The 19,730-nt window shown below is 37.2% G+C and overlaps 1 protein-coding gene across 30 annotated transcripts in view; it reads left to right on the top strand.

The window, feature by feature from the left end:
• MIER1 (MIER1 transcriptional regulator) overlaps positions 1–19,730 on the top strand; it is a 63,822-nt gene that overhangs the window by 12,459 nt on the left and 31,633 nt on the right. For 14 of the 30 annotated variants that reach the window (XM_005543108.3, XM_065520725.1, XM_005543110.3 and 11 more), the window contains 2 exons: positions 2,827–2,851; positions 8,836–8,981. In XM_005543108.3, the coding sequence (XP_005543165.1) occupies positions 2,827–2,851; positions 8,836–8,981 (171 nt within the window). Of the gene's footprint in view, positions 1–2,826; positions 2,852–2,985; positions 3,023–8,835; positions 8,982–19,730 lie in introns of all 30 variants that reach the window. The other 16 variants (XM_005543107.4, XM_005543106.4, XM_045369273.2 and 13 more) reach the window with 2 other exon arrangements.

Here is a 19,730-nt window from a genome sequence, read left to right as displayed (position 1 = left end):
GTATCTCCTTGGGTTTACTAATTTATAAAATGAGGTAGGTGGGGCAGGTATTATTCCGATATTTATGATTATGATCAGCTAACTAGATGCTTTTGAAAATGTGTAGCACTGGGTTGGGCATGGTGGCTCACGCCTGTAATCCCAGTGCTTCGGGAGGCCGAGGCAGGGAGATCACTTGAGGTTAGTTTGAGACCAGCCTGGCCAGCATGGTGAAACCCTGTCTCTGTTAAAAATACAAAAATTAGCCAGCCATGGTGGCACACGCTTGTAATCCCAGCTACTTGGTAGGCTAAGGCAGGAGAATCGCTTGAATCTGGGAGGCGGAGGCTGCAGTGAGCCAAGATCATGCCACTGCACTTCCGCCTGGGCGACACAGCAAGTCTCTATCTCAAAAAAAAAAAAAGAAAGAAAAGAAAATGTGTAGCACTATATAAATGTAAGCTGGATGTGCTATTTTATTTCATATCTAAATAAAAAGTACCCTTATTCCACACCCAAATCTCCTATATTAAGATGCTAAACTCACTTGTTTTTTTGAAAGATCATCACTTTTGATAATTAGCTATACAAAGTAATGTTTACAGTATGAAATGTTTTCAAATACCAATTTTTTAGAAACTCATCTTTGATTTAATGGGATATTTTTAACTTTAAAGAATCTAAGCTCAATCCTACCCCCAAACATATAGAACAGAATTTTATTTTGGAAGTAAAATACTAAAATATATATGGATACTAAATGTATCTGTAGGCAGACCACTCTAGTTCTCCCCCTGTGCTAATCTAGATGTGCCTTTAAATCATAGTCATTGAAACATTCTAGTATGTCTGACATAATCACTAATGTTACCTTTGAACACTGGGTGTTGTACTCTGTATCAGCTATGCTTACAAATGCTACTTGTCCTCAAGCATGTGGTATCTTAATCATAGGAAAGTATTTGCAGCCTTTTTCAGAACTTTATTTACCACCAGAGCAACAATCAGTAAGGTATTTTTTGGCATTCACGACTCATGAGGCCTTTTACAAACTGAAGTATATGAACACCATTTACAATTCAAAATCTCTATTGTTAATATCTAACATCAATAAAAATGTAACTTATTCTTCAATAAAGTAACTTGTAATTAAAAAGCCTTTTTTCTTAAATCGGAAAACTGTTAAATGGAACAATTATTCCAATGTTTGTAAGTCTTATTTTATGTGGGTAGTGAGCGTAGGATTAGATGAAGATGGTCATTAACATTGCTTGTAGCCTTACAGAGAAGGTTTTGCCTACAGCTGGGAAGTATAACTACTTGAAACACAAGTGGATTAATATTTTAAAATATTGATTTACTATGTAATAATTTGTGTGGTCGTTAACTCCGTTTTGAACCAGAAATGTGTAGCTTTGCCCAAAAGATGTTAAGCAAGCTGGAAACCCTTTTTGTGGTTACATTACTCTTGCTATGTCACCCTGTTCTCCAGCTTCCCATTAGAGCAAAGAGATTTAAAAGTAGCACTGTGTTTACTGTGTTCTGGCAGAGTAACTTTAAAATAATGATAGTGGTGTATCATTGGAAATACGCGATACTGGTTATTGTCAGATTTTTGCTAGACAATGCTATAGGAAGGAATTATTCTCTTATAAGAATTTAACAGAAAAAGTAGGACCTTTGAAATAGTGTGCTGCAAAAGAATGTGAGTCACCATATGGAATATAGAATCCCATGCTTACTACAATTACATAATATGTACAGTTTTAAAAACAATTTTAATACCCTATAGGAATTTGTCTTAGACACATCGTTTTTGAAAAATAGAGAATTTCATTCTTCTGTTTTCTTCTTGCCTCTCTTCCCCATTACTTAGCAGAAAGAAAATACTGCAAGATCCCTATCTTTCCTCTGCTAGTGCTTTTGGCCTCCCACCACCTGTATTTTCTTATGGGCATGAAATACATACTTCTGAATGAATTGGTGAAGCTTTAGTTCATGTTATTTGAAGCATCTTTTGAGTTTTTAATGTTTGTTTTGTAGGAGTCTTACGTTTGTAGATGATTTGTTTATAATTGTGAATTAACTGAACTAAAACACAACTGTGCATTGTCAAGCAGTACTGAAATAAGTTGCTACCAGTTTTATTTTCAAATTTTCAAGTTGTGGTTAAATTTATAATAGGTAGAATGGTAGAGTAGAAGGAGCATTATAATTGGAAATCTGTGTAGTCTTGCATCAGATAACCTAAACTCTGTAGGCTTTTGCTTGAATGCTTGCTAATTCTGTTATAACTTAAAAATACATTGTTTATCAGTAAAGTTAACCTAATATAGTGTTTAGTGCTTAGAATTTTAATTTTTCATTTTGCTTTGTTACAACTTAATTTTTATTTGAGATAATGTCCTAAATTATTTCTGTCTCCCATCTCACACTCACTTTTTTTAAGTCAGAGACCAGCTTGATAGCAAACTTTGTGCATAGTTCTGTGTTGATAGGAGAAAATCTATTTCAGAAAATTCCAAGATCTAAAATCATACTACTTAAACCACCACATATGTTACAAAGTCCACATGTGCCTTTAAAATCTGAACTCTATATTATTGTCTTTATTTCTAGATTCAGGAGTGTTTGGAATTTTTCTTTATGCTTAAATGTAATGAAAGGGAAAGGATTATATGGGAGGTTTTAGTTTGTCTTAGAAAATGCAGACATTAGAACTAAAATGCAGACATCAAAACTTACCATAGTTTTTGGCATCATAGTAGTCATTGAATAATTTTGGTAATGTTTGTGAAGATACATTGTGCAGAAATACTAATTTTTCCTCTTTTCTCCTCTTCTCAGCCATCTGTTGAATCTTCAAGTCCAGGTAAGTATTTTCTATATTTTTTTATAATCTCTGTTTGAGTAACATTTGTCCTATTAGTTACATAAAGACTAGAGGAGTTAGACTATTATCTGACTTGCTTTTCTTCTGAATGCTTCTTTTCTCTGGGGAAAAAGAAATGGATGAAATGTTTGACTACCCATGAAAGTACAGGTGAGGCTGCTGTGATTTCATCCTAAAAATGACTATTTTGGGGGGTTTTCCTTTTTTTGGTGAGTTGCCATATGTATTTCTCACAGTTGTACATTATTGTTTGACTTGTAGTATATATATAAAGTGTACTTTTTAAAAAGGAATCGTTAGCTTAGAAATATTTAATAGAATAGATAAATAGAAATCATTAGAAATATTTGCTTATGTGGAATTTCAAAGTATTTTTATTTGAGAAAAAATTGTTAATGTATTTCAGAGGGAGGGGAAAATAAGCAAAAGATTCAACAAGTGAATATGTAATGTAAATAAGGAATATTCTAAATAAGGAAATCATTCTTAGATTTGAGTAGGATCAAGTTTTATGTTCTGACCACACCTGGGATTTTTGTATTCTCTCTCAAATATAGCACATATTCATTTTTTTCTTAGAGATTGCAAACCTGTGATCTTTGAATCAGATCTGTGCCACAAATGTGGTTTTTTTTTGGTTTGTTTGGCCACTGTAGTGATCTTTAAAAATAAGGATATTTTATATGTGAAATCTGGATTTAGGGTTCCCATGGTCTGGCACCACTGGGTACAGTATTTCTACATGGTAGTAATTCATTGGAGTTGAAGCAGTGAGGAAAGAGTCAAGTACTAGTCTTTTAGCCTCAGTGTCCCGTGACTATCAAGAGAAATGGGACTGCCTTCTGCATGAGATATGTGGGTTGAAGAGTAGTCCAATACAGAAGAGTGAGAAAGTGAGGCATAGTAATGTTTTATTTGAAAACACCTCACATGTATTGAGTACTTAGATATGATGTATTCTGTATTACTAAATTTTCCAGATTATTGAAGCAATCATCTTTCTGTGTTTTAAGTTTTAGGAAGAAAGCTTTTAACAATGCTTAACATAAGATACGCCTGTTTTCATGGTGCAAGGTCCTTTCTATGAACATGAATCATTGGACTCTGAGGGTTGGACTAGATCACATCCATGTCCTTTTTAAATGACTAGTGTACTCAGTTGACGCTGATTTTGTCCTTTTGATTTCAGCTGAAAGCATCTTACTCTTTTTAATATGCTTGAGAGTAAAGTGCATTAGACTTTGTGCATTTCTGAAACTCAACCATTTTTTTTGAACTTTCTGTTTTATATGTATATCTTGGATGGTTAAGATTGGGAGTAATCTGATCTTACATAAGTGTTAGGTCACTATATTCATTTTTAGGACATGGAATTATTTCTGTTTTTTTTTTCAAACACAGAAATTGTTTTCATAGAAAAAATAGGTCCTACTTGTTTTTTATAGTATTGTGATATTGCAAATAAAACTGAGATATTTCTGATGAATTTTTGAGGCATTCATCCGATAGTACATACATACATAAAATAATTACTAAGAAAGTGGTATTAGTAAGTGGCTTTCTCAGTTTCCATTACATTTGAATCAGCCTAGGCTGAACTGGAAGAATAATGGAGTTTGAAGAATACAAATGTTGGCCAGGCGCAGTGGCTTATGCCTGTAATCCCAACACTTTGGGAGACCAAGGCAGGTGGATCACTTGAGGTCAGGAGTTTGAGACCAGCCTGGCCAACATGGTGAAATCCTGTCTCTTCTAAAAATGCAAAAATTAGCCAGGCACGGTGGCACATGCTTGTAGGCCAGCTACTTGGGAGGCTAAGGTGGGAGAATCCTTTAACCCAGGAGGTGAAGGTTGCAGTGAACTGAGATCACGCCACTCCAGCCTGAGCTATAGAGCGAGACTCCTTCTCTCAAAAAAAAAAAAAAAAAGTCTTTGATTGCTTTGCTACTTGTTGAATACTTAACAGACTGAATGTTTTCAGTCTTCAGTTTAGTTCAATTTTCAGAAAATCCGGTTTTCTTTAGCTTGTTTTCAGACTGAGATAGATCTTTTGGGTTAGACAGTATTTGTTATATGAGGCTTCTGCCCAGGGCAGTGTTTATTGTTCTTATAAATAATGCTAATTACAACCAGTTATAAAAGTTGGTAGAGAAAATTAGCAATAGTCATGTAAAAAATTTTTCGGTCCCCTGGTGAAAAGGCTGTATCCTTTGTAGCATCTGTACTTTGCAATCAGTGCTAGTAATAATAGTCACATGACCACATTAATTGCTTTGTTTGTAGTCTCCAGTGTAAGCCAAAGTAGAGGCACAATGTAAGGCTTTTTACCTGTCAGACTAGTAGCCGTTAGAGGTAGGGAATTATGGAGGTGAAGATAATTTAAAAAGTGGTTAAATGAGTAGACATGATACAAACTAAATTTACCTTTGAAAAGATATAAGGTACCTTTTCAGCAGTAGCATGGGATTTCATGACAAAGCAGTGACATTTGCCTAACTCTGATGCAAAATACTTAATGTATACAAAGCACCAGACCCATTACCCCTAATGATTTATCATTGGGTTTTTTTTTCCCTAGGAGACAGCCTAATGGTGGACCTAGCTATTGACAAGAATAAGATGGTTAGTTGGTTCTAAGGAACAAGGCAAAAAGAAGTCAGATGAAACAGATCAGATTAAGGAAAGAGAAAAACTGAAAATGGAAAGTTTATGGAAAAAAGCGTAGTGTGCATGTAGGGAAAGGAATTGGAGTGAGACAGGAAGTAGTTCACCTACACTTTGTTATTTGATGTAATAAGGGAGTGAAATGGCAAGTCTTCATACATAATTGGCTTTGCAAATAATAACAAAAAATGGACATCAGGTGAGTTATAACACATGATTTGATGCTGTGTACCCGTGAACTTGAATTTTTTAAAAAGTCAATAGAGTATAACAAGGAATTAAGCATAATTATTTTTGATATTACCTGTGTCCAATTACAATTATATTCTGAGTGGGATAATAGTATACAAAGAGATGGTGTGAAGACTTTTTAGGGTCTTTCTGTCCACAAGGGAGAAAAGTATAGCATCATTTGTAGGGATACATATTTACTGGACCACTCAGTGTTCCAGAAGATTCCTGAGTGAACTGAAAAGTTTGAGGAGAGTTTTCTTTTGAAAACTCAGAAGAGAAAAGGATTGGGACAGAAAACTACACCTATATTCTCAAATTGTGCGCCTATGAAACCCTTGTGTCCATTCCCTCAAGCAGTACTAAGATGCTCTGCTGAAACTGTGCTAAGCTTTTCTTAATTTCTGGAAGAAAATTAAGATAATACGCTTTTCTAAAAGTTTTTATTTTGTAAATTATTCTAAAACTTTGATAAGCGTTAATTCATTTTTACTATACACTGGTAGAAGGTATCTGACTTGGCATATAATTATGTTTTTAGTTTTCTATTTAGTATCAGTTCCTCCCTCCCTCCTTCCTTCTCCCTTTCCTTCCCTTTCTTCCTTTCTTCCTTTCTTTTTTCCTTTCTCTTTCTTCCTTTCTTTTTTGAGATGAGGTCTCACTGTGTTGCCCAGGCTTTTCTTGAACCCCTGAGCTCAAGCAATCCTCCTGCCTTGGCCTCCTAAAGTACTGGGATTACAGACATGAGCCACTGCGCCTGGTCTAGTATCAGTATTGTGCTTCTGAAAGGGCACAATGATGTTAAGTGCTTCGCCATGTGACCTGGCTGGCATTCACTTGTCTTAGTACATAGACTCTCGTTGAGTATTCTTTGAGGCGGTATACTAAATTAATTTACGGGAGGCTTGGAGTGCAATAAAAGCATAGGTGTTGGGATTAGTATACCCAGAATTCAAATTCATCTTTGCCGTTTATTGTAAGTTTAGACTTGCTACTTAAAATCTCTAAGCCTTGAGTTTTTATTTTGTTTTTTTCCTCTTTAAATGGGGTGATAATACCTACTTCGTAGGATTATTTGAAGATTAATTGAGATAATGTATATGACGTGCTTGAACATACTGTCTGGCACATAGTAAGCACTCAAAAAATGATTCTTTTGAAAATTGTTGTAACTGAAAAACCCTAAGCCTTGGGCACTCCTTTATTCATAATAGTCAGATTTTCAAGAAGTCAGCTCTGTCTCTTTGCTTTACTTATTGGTTCTCTTTCTGGAGTGAAATGAAAGAATAGGTACATCTATTAATGTCTAACCATCAACAGTTAAAACTTTAAAAATTGCTAATTTTTCAGTGTTCAGTAACTCATTTGTTTATTAGTAAACAATGCTTTTGCAAATCTAGGTCCACATTGGCAGTAGTAAAACATGGGGATATTTTACAGACTATGTATGCCCAGCCTTTGCATTATGCTATTTACAAAGCTTGACCCTATAGGGTCCAGCAGTATTCCCCAACCACATGTCAGTTACCTACTAGATTATTTTTAATGACTTTGATAAGAGTTCTGTATGCAGTTTTAATAAATTTTGCTCTTCTACTCAGTCTTTTGGGTTATTTCTGATCAAAATCCACTAAATTAAGGACAGCTACCCAAATATTAGATTTTTTTTTTTTTTAAGTCAGGCCCTTGCTCTGTTTCCCGGGCTGGAGTGCAGTAGTGTGATCATGACTCACTGTGGCCTTGACCTCCCAGGCTCAGGCAGTTCTCCTGCCTCAGCCTCCTTACTGACTGGGATGACAGTCGCACAGCACCACACCCAGCTAATTTTTAAATTTTTTTTAGAGATGGGGTCTCGTTATATTGCCCAGGCCTGTCTCAAACTCCTGGGCTCAAGTGATCCTCCCGTCTTGGCCTCGTGAAGTGCTGGGATTAAAGCATGAGCAACTACATCCAGCCACTAGAATGTATTTTCAAGGAAGTACTTACAGAATAATAATATTTGAGTGCAGCTGTGTCTTCACTAGACTGTGTATTCAGATGACTGTATATTTCACATGACTATACAGTCATCCCTCGGTATCTGTGAACCTCCCTCAGATACCAAAATTGTGGATGCTCAAATCCCTGATACAAAATGCGTAGTATTTGTGTGTAACCTATGCACATTCTCTTATATGCTTTACATAATCTCTGGTGTGTGTGTGTGTGTGTGTGTGTATATATATATATAAAAAATACCTAATATAGGTAAACACTGTGTAAATAGTTACACTGTGTTGTTTGGGGAATAATGACAAGAAAAAAGCCTGTACATGTTGAAGGCAGACAGAGGTTTTTTGTTTGTTTTTTCTCTTAATATTTTCAGTCTGCTGTTGGTTGAATCCACAGACACAGAAGCCGAGGGCTGACTTACAGTCTCCTCATGGGCCAGAGGAGTTCAAACTCTTTGGGTCTATCAAACATCAATCAAATGGTTAAGAATTGTGTTTTTTAGGGCCAGGTACACCTGTAATCCCAGCACTTTGGGAAGCCAAGGCAGGTTGATTGCTTGAGCCTGGGAGTCCAAGACCAGCCAGGCAACACAGCAAGACCCTGCTTTTACCAAAAAAATATTTAAAAATTAGCTGGGTGTGGTGGTTGTATTCCCAACTACTTTGGAGGTAAAGGTAGAAGGATCGCTTGACTCTAGGAGGTCGAGGCTGCAGTGAGCTGTGATTGTGTCACTGCATGCTAGCCTGAGACAGAGCGAGACCCTGTCTCAAAGAAGAAAAAGACAAAAAAGAATTGTGACTTTTTTCCACAGGAAAAACCTGTTCTTATTGGATATGACCATTTATTATTTACAACTTGTTTCATATTTATAACATTATAAACACTTTTAAAACTGTAAACATTTTCCTCCCATTTTGCCATTGTAACTGTTAAAAAGCAATATATAATAGTTGCTGTGCGTAGCTTTTTCTTGGTACTTTTGACTTACATCCAGCTTCAAATAAAAATAAATACATTAATATTAATAAGATCCACTTAATTTGGTTTACCAAACTTTTTGAAATATTCCTTACCAGGAGGTTCAGCAACATCAGATGACCATGAATTTGATCCATCAGCTGACATGCTGGTTCACGATTTTGATGATGAACGAACATTAGAAGAGGAAGAAATGATGGAAGGAGAAACAAACTTCAGTTCTGAAATAGAAGATCTTGCAAGGGTAAATAACATGTAGAGCTAGGGTATGAATTAGTTGTGACTTTTTTGTGGAAAGGGAAGATTTGAAATTTTGATTCTCTGTTTAGGAGAGAAATTGTTTTATATATTAACGACTGAAAAATTCTATGTGATCATAGGTGGTATATTTAAAGTTTGAAAAGAAAGGCTTTTAAAAACAATGACTTTATTATGTGAAATAACAGAATTCACATAGTTACTTTGGTAAAACATAGACTATTAAAGGATTCTACTACAAAAGGTCTGGTCAAAAATAGACTATAAAAGGATTCTGCACAGCCTCTTATATACCCTTTGTCCTTCCCCAGTTACCATATCTTTTACTTATTCTCCTTCAGAGCCAAAAATGTCTTGAAATATCATTTTCCATTCACTACATAAAGTGCTCTAGATTATCTCCATCTCTTCCTATCAAGGTGACCAGTGAACTTTCCTTGTTATATCTATTGTTATGTTCACTTTTCTCTTGCTACCTTACTTTTTCTCAGCAGTATTCAATGTAGTTTAACCCTCCCTTCTTTTACTTGAATTCTGGAGTACACCACAGTCTGGTTTTCTTTATCTTTTTGTTCCTATTCAGTATCTTTTGCAGACTCTTCTTCCCTTACTCAAGATTTACATTTTGGCAGTTTGTAATTCTCAGTTTGGACCTTCTTTTTTTCTCTCCTGTCTTTGTCTGGATCAGTGCTCCTCAAAATGTAGTATGAGGGTCAGCTGCATTAGAATCAGCCATGTACTTACTTTAAGAAGCAGATTTTTAGACCTCTCCCCCGGCATACTGAATCAGAATCTCTGGAGGTGGGGTTCAGATCCACATCGTCATTAAGTAAGTTGGCATTATATGTACACCAAATTTGAAAGTCACTAAGCTGTGTGATTGAATTTATTCCCATGGTGTCTATATGCTTAGTATTCTTTAGTTTCTATTTCTAGCATTAACCTATTTACTGTCTCCAGTTTTGTTTATCCACCTTGACATTTCTGCTTGCTTATCTCAACGGCCATCTCTAAATTATAAATGTCCAAAACAGAACTATTGACTGTTGTTTTTTTCTCTACTTGTTTTTTCCCTGTTCTATCAGTAAAAAGTGGCACTACTGTTTACCCTGGTGCCTAAGTCAGAAACCAGTGAGTCATTTTCCTTCTCTTTCAATATCTTACTTCTAAATAAACCTATCATTTGTATCCACAAGAATATCCCTTAGCCGACTCTTTAGCTCCATTGCTGCCTAGGTTGCCATTATTTCTAGCCTAGACTATTGCAGTAACTTCCTAACTGGTTTCCCCATTTCCTCTTTTACCATCTTTCTCCTGATACATTTCCACCCAGCAGCCATAATCTTCTTTTCAAAACGTAAATCAATTTATATCAACCTCCTGGCTTCCTATTATAAACAAAGAAAACCCAAACTCCTCAACCAGGCCAGCAAGGCCACCTTTATGATAATGGCTTTTCATCCATGTATCATACTACCTATGTTATAGCCACACTAGCTGCTTTTGTTGTTAAATAAGCGAGTTGCTTCCTGCCTCAAGGATTTTCAGCTTGTTCTCACTGAATAAGCTGAAGCCCAAGGCCGGCTACTTATCCTCTGGGTTCGGTGTTGCCTCCTCAGAATAGCAGCCTTTCCTGTCCCCTAATTAGCTTTTAATTAGTTTTGTTTTGTTTTGTTTTATTTATTTATTTATTTATTTATTTTTACCACTGTATCCTATTCAATGCTTTCTTTAGTGTTAGGACACAATTTATAATTGTTTCTTTATTGGCTGTACCGCCACTGGTTTTGAGAAGATAAAATGAAATAAAATGACTGTGTTATTCACCAGTATATTTCATGGTACCTTGCAAGAGTGTTCACTCAAAAGTATTGTATGAATGAATGGATATCAGTCTGGTATGTTCTAATAAAATTTTATCATGCATATGATTTCCCGTACTCCATGATAAAAAGAACATAAGAAATAAGACATAGTTTCAGTCTTTAAGGATTTAGAATACATAATGTCATGGAAAATGTGCTTATACTTTTATGGTAATAAAGACTTATGTCTCATGATTTTAGTTTGTAACTTTTTAAAGGATACATTCAAAGAGCTCAGAAAGGAGTTCTATTACTGTTTATTCAAATCTTGTTAGGTGATCCCATTGTGGGATTAGAGCTGGCTTTGGGATTAGATCATTTAGTGATTACAGCTGACTTAATCCACAATGTGTGAATAATTTAATGTGTCAAAGTTATATATTGGCTATCACAAAAGTCTTTCAAGAATGGGTTAAAAAGCATATGAAAGGGCCGGGCGCGGTGGCTCACGCCTGTAATCCCTGCACTTTGGGAGGCCGAGGCGGGCGGATCACGAGGTCAGTAGATCGAGACCATCCTGGCTAACACGGTGAAACCCCGTCTCTACTAAAATACAAAAAATTAGCCGGGCACGGTGGCGGGCGCCTGTAGTCCCAGCTACTCCGGAGGCTGAGGCAGGAGAATGGCGCGAACCCGGGAGGCGGAGCTTGCAGTGAGCCGAGATGGTGCCACTGCACTCCAGCCTGGGCGACAGAGTGAAGACTCCGCCTCAAAAAAAAAAAAAAAAAAAAAAAAAAAAAGCATATGAAAGGCTGGGCATAGTGGTTTATGCCCGTAATCTCAGTACTTTGGAAGGCCAAGGCAGGAGGATTACTTGAGGCCTGGAATTCAAGACCAGCCTGGGCAACATAGTGAGACCCACATCTCTACCAAAAAATTTTTAAAAAGATGAATTAGGCATGGTGGCAAGCACTTGTAGTTCCAACAATTCATGAGGCTCAGGTGGGAGGATTGCTGGGGCCCAGGAATCTGAGGCTGCAGTGAGCTATGATAGCACCACTGCTCCCCAGCCTAGGTGACAGAGTAAAAATGTTACTACTATTTACCCTGTTGTTTTAACTGTGTCTCTGAAAACAGGGCACTTGAAGAACTTGGAGTCAGAACTATTCTTTAAAAGTAGGAGGCTGGGAAGCGATTCAAAAACAGTTATAATTGAATGATTCAGAATCTAGATTCTGAATCAAGGGAAACAGTTGATTTAACAATCATAGTCACTTCATGTATTTCTGAAGTGAGAAGACAATTATTTTCAGTTTGCCTATATTCAGAGAAACATCTATCACTTTAGATATATTTTTTGCTTCTGAATAGCCATCTGTGGGATAAAAGGTACAGTAATAAAATCTTATACTTTTTGTCTTATATTCTGTATTAGCTCAAATACTAATTAGCAAGAGAAAATAAGTACAGTTTTCATAATGGGTTATGAGTTAGAATGATTTTTTTCTATTTCAGAAAATGAAATATTTATTACATTTAATTAGTAGAAAATTACTAATGGGCTGTGCTAAAATTTTGGTTATATCATTGCCTTTTCCTGTTTCTGTCTCCTATTCCTTTCCCCAGCCCCATATAGTGCCTTAAAACTTGCTTTCAAGTGACTCTGCCTTAGGAAATAGAAGTTAAAATAGAATTATTTATAGAGATAGGGAAAAAAAGACAGTTGAACCAATCCTTTATCATCCTTTCAACTAGGCAACCTTATACCTTCTCAGATTCTTCTCTGACTTCTCCCAGAAACAATTAAAGCTTTGTTTTAAGTAGCACAGAATGCTTTTCATCTATAACCTGAAGCTAAGCAATATTTTGGAGCCAATTTGTTGGATTTCCTAGAGTTACTAACTCTTTAGATATAAACCAAACAAAATCCTTGTTGTTTTTATTTAAAAAGTGAATAAGATTTTGTTGTGTTGATTATTTATTTGCTTTTATAGAAGCAAAACATTAGTTATGTCAGGGATTGATAAAGTGTTTTTCACCTTACACTTCGGTTGCATGAAATGAATTTTTGATGTATTGTGGCAGAACTCTGACATTCATTCAGGAAATATCAATAACTATATAGCATTTGGTTTTAAGTTCATTGAATTTGAATTCTAGAATTTTCAGTGAAAACTAATGATAGACGTTTTGATGTGTATTGTTACATTTGTATGCATGGATTATGGCAATATAAAAGATAACATGTTTTAATAAAATTGGGTATATAGGTTATTATTTATTGTGGGGATCTTGAAGGGAATATCAGAATCATTCTCATAGTAAATAGACTTTTGTTTTTTTGAGACAGAGTCTCACTCTGTTGCCTGGGCTGCAGTGCAGTGGCACGATCTCAGCTTACTGCAATCTCTGCCTCCTGGGTTCAAGCAATTCTCCTGCCTCAGTCTCTCGAGTAGCTAGGATTACAGGCGTGTGCTAATTTTTGTATTTTTAGTAGAGACAAGGTTTTACCATGTTGCCCAAGCTGGTCTCGAACTCCCGGCCTCAAGTGATCTGCCCATCTCAGCCTCCCAAAGTGCTGGGGTTACAGGCATGAGCTGTTGCACCTGGCCATAGATGGACTTTTGTTTGCTACAAATAGAAACACTCGCGTTTAACTCTGTTTTCCAAATGAACTCTTTAAAATCAGAGACTCTAAATGGGCACAATTGTGGCAGTCCATTTGGGAAAAGAAAGATCTAGATTGCAGTATCTTCATGTATTTAGATATATTTTATAAAAATCACACTATAACAGTATCAGTACTTAATATATACTTTTAAAGTACCAGATGTGTTCCATCCAGTGAATCTCCAGAGCTAGAGAATAATTAAAATGTGAGATTAAAATGTGAGAGATTGAAGTATACACACATTATATAGATAGAAAAGAAATCTCAGTGTGAGGATTATAAAGAAGAGTTCACTGCCTTCATTCCTATATGGTTGTATGTTCTAGTCAAGCCCCAGCCCCAAGAGGTTGGTTACCTTAGGAACCATCTCTCTAGTTCAGTCTGGATGTGGTCCCTTAGGCCTTTTTGGCTGGAAATCAGCCTCTTCTTCCTATCTTCATTAGCATTTTATTGGTAAGTCAGTTTTGGTACAACAGGTGTAAGAAGAGTACTATCTCCATCCATCAAATGGCCCTGACTTGAAGGTCAGCATCTGCCATTTCTTAATGACTAACCTCCTGATGTGAGGGAGAAGGAGCTAGGAACTAGCACCTCTTCTGCAGCTAGGAGTTGGATGCCACTCCAACCTTATAATATGTTGGTGTTTGATAACTTTACCCTATTGTCTTGAAATTAGAGCAGACTTAACTTGAGATATAGTATATGGTGTTTATCCTTTTTGATACAGGGTCTTACTCTGTCACCCTCCCAGGCTCATGCGATCCACCTGCCTCACCACCTGCATAGCTGAGACTGTAGGCACACTACTATGCCCGGCTAATTTTTTATTTTTTGTAGAGATGGGTTCTTGCTCTGTTGCCCAGGCTGGTCTTGAACTCCTGTGTGCAAGCAGTCCTCCCACTTTGGCCTCCCAAAGTGCTGGGATTATAGGCGTGAGCCACCGAGCCTGGTCAGTTTATCTTTTAAAAATTCAATTTCTCCCACCTTCAGCCAGCCTTCCTTTAGCTTATGCAGACATGATTGCCCCTCCTTTTGTTACAGTGTAAAACAACTCATTTCTTAAAGTACAATCTGCAAATACAGTGTGTATTCCTGTTTTTGTTTTTTTTTTTAATTTAATTTTTTAGAGACAGGGTGTCGTTCTGTCATGCTGGCTGGAGTGCAGTGGTGCAGTCATAACTCAAGCACCCTCAAACTCCTGGGTTCATGCCTTCCTCTCGCTTCAGCCTCCTGAGTAGTTAGGACTGCAAGTGCATGCCACTGTGCCTGGCTACATTCCAGTATTTTTATTTATCATGTACTATGCTCACTTTCCTTATTTCTCACAGATTATCAGCCCTCTTAGTTCACATTATAACAGGATGCTGTATATTTAACCTGATGTTAGATTTTGAAGAAGGCAGTATATACGCATATGTACAGAAGGGCAGTGTAAAGCAGTGAGTTAAACTGCCCAGGTTCGCAATCCAGCTCTACTTCTTATTTCAGTTTGTGACTTAGGATAGGTTACTTAAGATTGTTAAACTTCAGATGTTATTACAAGAATAATATATCTAAAGCACTTAACATAATATTTGGCACATAATAAACACAAAATAAATCTTAGTAGTTAATGTCATTCATAAGATTCAAAAAAGTCCCTGACCTATAACTGAAAATTTACAACTTTACACATAATTTTCTCTTACACTCTGTTCTCCCCTTTTTATACTCTTTTAACACTTACGTGAATGGGATTAAAACACTGTGCCACTTTATTGTGATGTTTCAATTTAAATTGAAGTAAGCCCTTGAGTAACTGGTAGAATGTAGCCTTTGGTAATATAAACTAATGAGAAATTCTCTGGAACAGGCGGCTGACAGGCCCTGGTATAATAGTGTACTACTTTTGGCCAAGTTTTATTCATCCTTAAGTCTTTTTTTCAGAGGGAAATAACAGAATATTTGTGTTACACCATATCATTACTGTTTATAGCATCGGAATTTGGGGGTGCAGAGACAGAAATCTGTCTGTAACTAGATTACACACAGTCTAACCTCAAACTAGGTTAGACAAAATGAAGAATTTCATGTAAGTCTCATGGAATTTCATTAAAGGAGGGATATATCTGCTCCCCAGGGACTCAAGTGCCACCAGAATTTATTTTCTCTATTTCTGCTTGTCTACATGGTTTACCTCTTTTTGTTTTTGAGACAGTGTCTCACTTTGTCACTCAGGCTGGAGTGCAGCAGTGCAGTCTTGGCTCACTGCAGCCTCGGCTCACTGCAGCCTCGACCTCCCTGGATGAAGCCATCCTCCTGCCTCAGCCCCCCTAGTAGCTGGGACTATGAGCATGCACCACCACACCCAGCTAATTCTTGTTGTATTTTTTGTAGGGACAGTGTTTCGCCATGTTGCCCAGTCTGGTCTCGAACTCCTGAGCTCAAGTGATCTGCCTACCTTGGCCTCCCAAAGTGCTAAGATTACAGGCGTGAGCCACCACGTCCCACCTGACTCACCTGACTTCTCTTTTCAGACCAACTTTCTTCATATGATGCTGTCAGTTTGTAGGTCTCCCACATTTACTTCTTGAGATAGTCTGTGCTTCTTTCTTAAGTTGCTGTTGATAAAAATCCAGAAACAAAGTATGGACAAGCGTGGGTCATGTGCCCACTCCAAATATATGGCCAGAGAATACAGTGATTCCAATTATGTCAGCTGCTGTGGTCCAGGAGGTGAACTTTCAAGGAAAATAAATGTTTGGAATGGAAGAAAGAACATTTCAAAGTACAGAAGTAGAAGAGAGTAGGAGAGGCTTGCAGGGGAAATAAATAATCCTTATGTGATGCTTGTTTATGCTTGCTAAATCTTTAAGTACTTCAGTTAGCACAAAGCAGGAACACAAATACATGCTATTGCAATTTGAAACAGGATTCCTCAGCAAAATTGATTCTGGTTTTTATCGTAGGTGTAGCCCAGAGTTTGCTGCAAGATTTTCACTTTTACCTTAGATTAAATAAGAGACTTTTTATGCTGTCATGCTTCAAGTTGTATTTTTGGTGGTGATGATTTTTTCTTTGTTGCTTACTAAACTGATATTACTCACCTGATATTGGGTGACAGCTGAGTTACAAGTTTAATACTATTAAGTAAGCATTTTTTTTTCTTTTTTTTTTAAATTTTCTTGAGACAGGGTCTTACTCTGTCGCCCAGGCTGGAGTGCAGTGACACAGTCTCGGCTCACTGCAGCCTCTGCCTCCTGGGTTCAAGCAGTTGCCTCAGCCTCCTGAGTAGCTGGGATTACATGCCAGCACCACCATGCCTGGCTAGTTTTTGTATTTTTAATAGAGGTGGGGTTCCACCATGTTGGCCAGTCCAGTCTTGAACTCTTGACCTCAAGTGATCTGCCCCCTCGGTCTCCCAAAGTACTGCGATTACGGGTGTGAGCCACTGCGCCCAGCATAAGTAAGCATTTTGTTGATTGAGTAAGTAAGGATATTTTGTTTACATTTGATAAAACCCATCTAAAAATAACCTTGTGTAAAAATAAACTATTAGAAGGTATATGAATGTGTAGTTGGGTACAAGGAATATATGGAACCAGGGATTCAGCATCACCAGGACCTCCATCTCTCCTAATCCCTGGTTGAATCCTGTTTCGTCTCTTAAATTTTTTCTTTTCCACAACCACTAATTTCATTTAGTTTCTGATCATAATACAGGTGAATGTGTAGTGAATGATAGCAGTGGATTCCCACTTGGCTCAGTCTACTTGGCAAGCAAACTAAATCTTCCCCTGCCTAAGTTCATGTTGAGTGTTTTATTGTGTGTGTAATTTCCCCTAAATACTTCCATAGTGTTAGTAACCATTCAGTATGCTCAAATTGAGTCAGGAATATAACAGATCCCTTTAAAAATTACATAGAACTAGAGAAAGTAGTTAAAAATAGTAATCCTCACTTTCATTAATCTGTAACTGATCTTTCAGTAATGTGTAGCCTTCTGAAATGATACTTTTTTTTTTTTTAGTTACTATAAATGGTATGTCTGCTCTAATCAGGGTGACTGGATTATTCATTTTTGTTTCTGTACCTGTGCATTTGTCATTTGCTGTGACTTGAATGATTTTTCTCCATCTGTGCCAGTTCTATTACGATTGTAATTCAAGCATTCCCCCTCTAAATGCACTGTGATCAGGCCACTTTTGACTCTCTGTTCTCTGCTTAGTCAATATTGGAGGTGTTGGAGAATTTTTCTTTGAGAAATGAATTTTTTTCTTTTTCCTTTTTCCTTTTTTTTTCTTGAGACAGTCTCACTCTGTCACCCAGGCTGGAGTGCAGTGGCATGATCTCATCTCACTGCAACCTCTGCTTCCTGGGTTCAAGCAATTATCCTGCCTCAGCCTCCTGAGTAGCTGAGAGTACAGGTGTGCACCACCATGCCTGTGGCTGATTGTTTTGTATTTTTAGTGGAGTTGGGGTTTTGCCTTGTTGACCAGGCTGGTCTTGAACTCCTGACCTTAAGTGTTCTGCCAACCTCAGCCTCCCAAAGTGCTGGGATTACAGGCGTGAGACACTGCGCTTGGCCTGAGAAATGAATTTTTATAAAGTGAGTCACACTTCTCATCTGTATATCCAAGAGGGAAAAACCTTAATCTAACTATGATTGTCAGACATTCTACATTCTTGATAATGGTTAAAAAAGAAAAATTTTTTCTCCATGTAGTTAGTATGTCACCTATCCTTTTGACAAATATTTGAGCTGGATATCATGTCATATGATAAGCTTTATTAAAGTTAATGTTCAAGCTTTATTACCTCCCATTGGATAAGGTGATTTGCAGGTATCTCATCCAGACCTGTGAGATTGGTGGTTTCCAAGGTGGTCTCATACCAGCAGCATTAGCATCACCTGAGATTTTTTTTTTTTCTTTTTTTAATTGTAGGTTCTCAGGCGTCACTGGAGACTTACTAGGTCAGAAACTTGGGTGAGGCTCAGCAGCCCGTTTTAGTAAACCCTCAAGGTAATTCGGATGCCCTTAAGACAGACCAATGGTAGAGAGCCTGAGGGCATTTATTTGGTTGATTATACACCTCTTTTTTTGGAGTGAACCAAGTACCATGATCTTGTCAGAAGATGAGTTCAAAATAGAGCACGGCTGTGTAATTAGCTGTGTGGTTTCAAAGGATTAGTTATAACACAGTTATAAAAATTAAAGGTAGTAGTAACAGGATAGTTTTGAGGATCAAATAATGAAACAAGTTTTTCATGAACTCTTAAGGCCTATGTAAATTTTAGTTGCAAACTGTTACGCTTATGTTTTATCTTTTTGGGGCCCTTATTCATACTAGTGACTTCAGTGGCTTTTCTTCACAATAGTGATCAGTTGCTAAACTTGCTTCTGATTTTGGGGTGCAGGGTGTGAGCCTAAGCAAAGTTAAATGACCTGAGATTAGGAGGTCTGGGTATTATAATAAAGTCTCTATCAGTGCAGATTTAATGGAATTGTGTGTTTTGACACTGCTTTCATTGTTGCAAGAAAAAAAGACAATGAAATCAAAGCACCTATCACAAATGCCTGACACATAGAAGACACTTTATGGCAGCTATTTTTTATTCTTGTGTATAAAACTAGCTTTATGCTGGGCACGGTGGCTCACGTTTCCAATCCTACATTTTGGGAAGCCAAGGTGGGCAAATCGCTTGCACCCAAGTGTTTGAGACCAGCCTGGGCAACATAGTGAAACCCTTCTCTATGAAAAATACAAAAATTAACCAGGCATGGTGGTGCACATGTATAGTCCCAGCTACTTGGGAGGCTGAGGTGGGAGGATCATTTGAACCCAGTGGGTTGAGGCTGCAGTGAGCCATGATCATGCCACTGCACTCCAGCCTGGGTGACAGAGCAAGATTCTGTCTCAAAAAAATAAATCTAGCCTTTTCATTACATTTCTCTTATTACACTTCTGTCTCTTATTTCGAAGTTTTGTTTTAGTTCCTAAGGACTGACTTCCCACATTCCCAAATAACCAATGTCCTGTACCAGATCCTTGGTACATGGACCAGATACTTGAACACTTAAAGCACTGTTGGTGTTGTACTTTGAGAAACACAGTATAAGAGCTATCAGTTGTTTGCCAGCGGCTTATTTAGCTAGAGTGGCAATATCTTGCCTTGATAAAGTTACCACTTTTTCAGGTTGTAGCTTCTGCAAATCATTAGGGGTCTTGGAATTGATTTATCTTTCAGAAATAGATTCACAAACATTCATAACCAGAA

Source organism: Macaca fascicularis, chromosome 1 (genome assembly GCF_037993035.2).
Source record: "Macaca fascicularis isolate 582-1 chromosome 1, T2T-MFA8v1.1".
NCBI classification, from domain to species: domain Eukaryota; kingdom Metazoa; phylum Chordata; class Mammalia; order Primates; family Cercopithecidae; genus Macaca; species Macaca fascicularis.
This window is presented reverse-complemented; position numbering and strand designations above follow the sequence as displayed.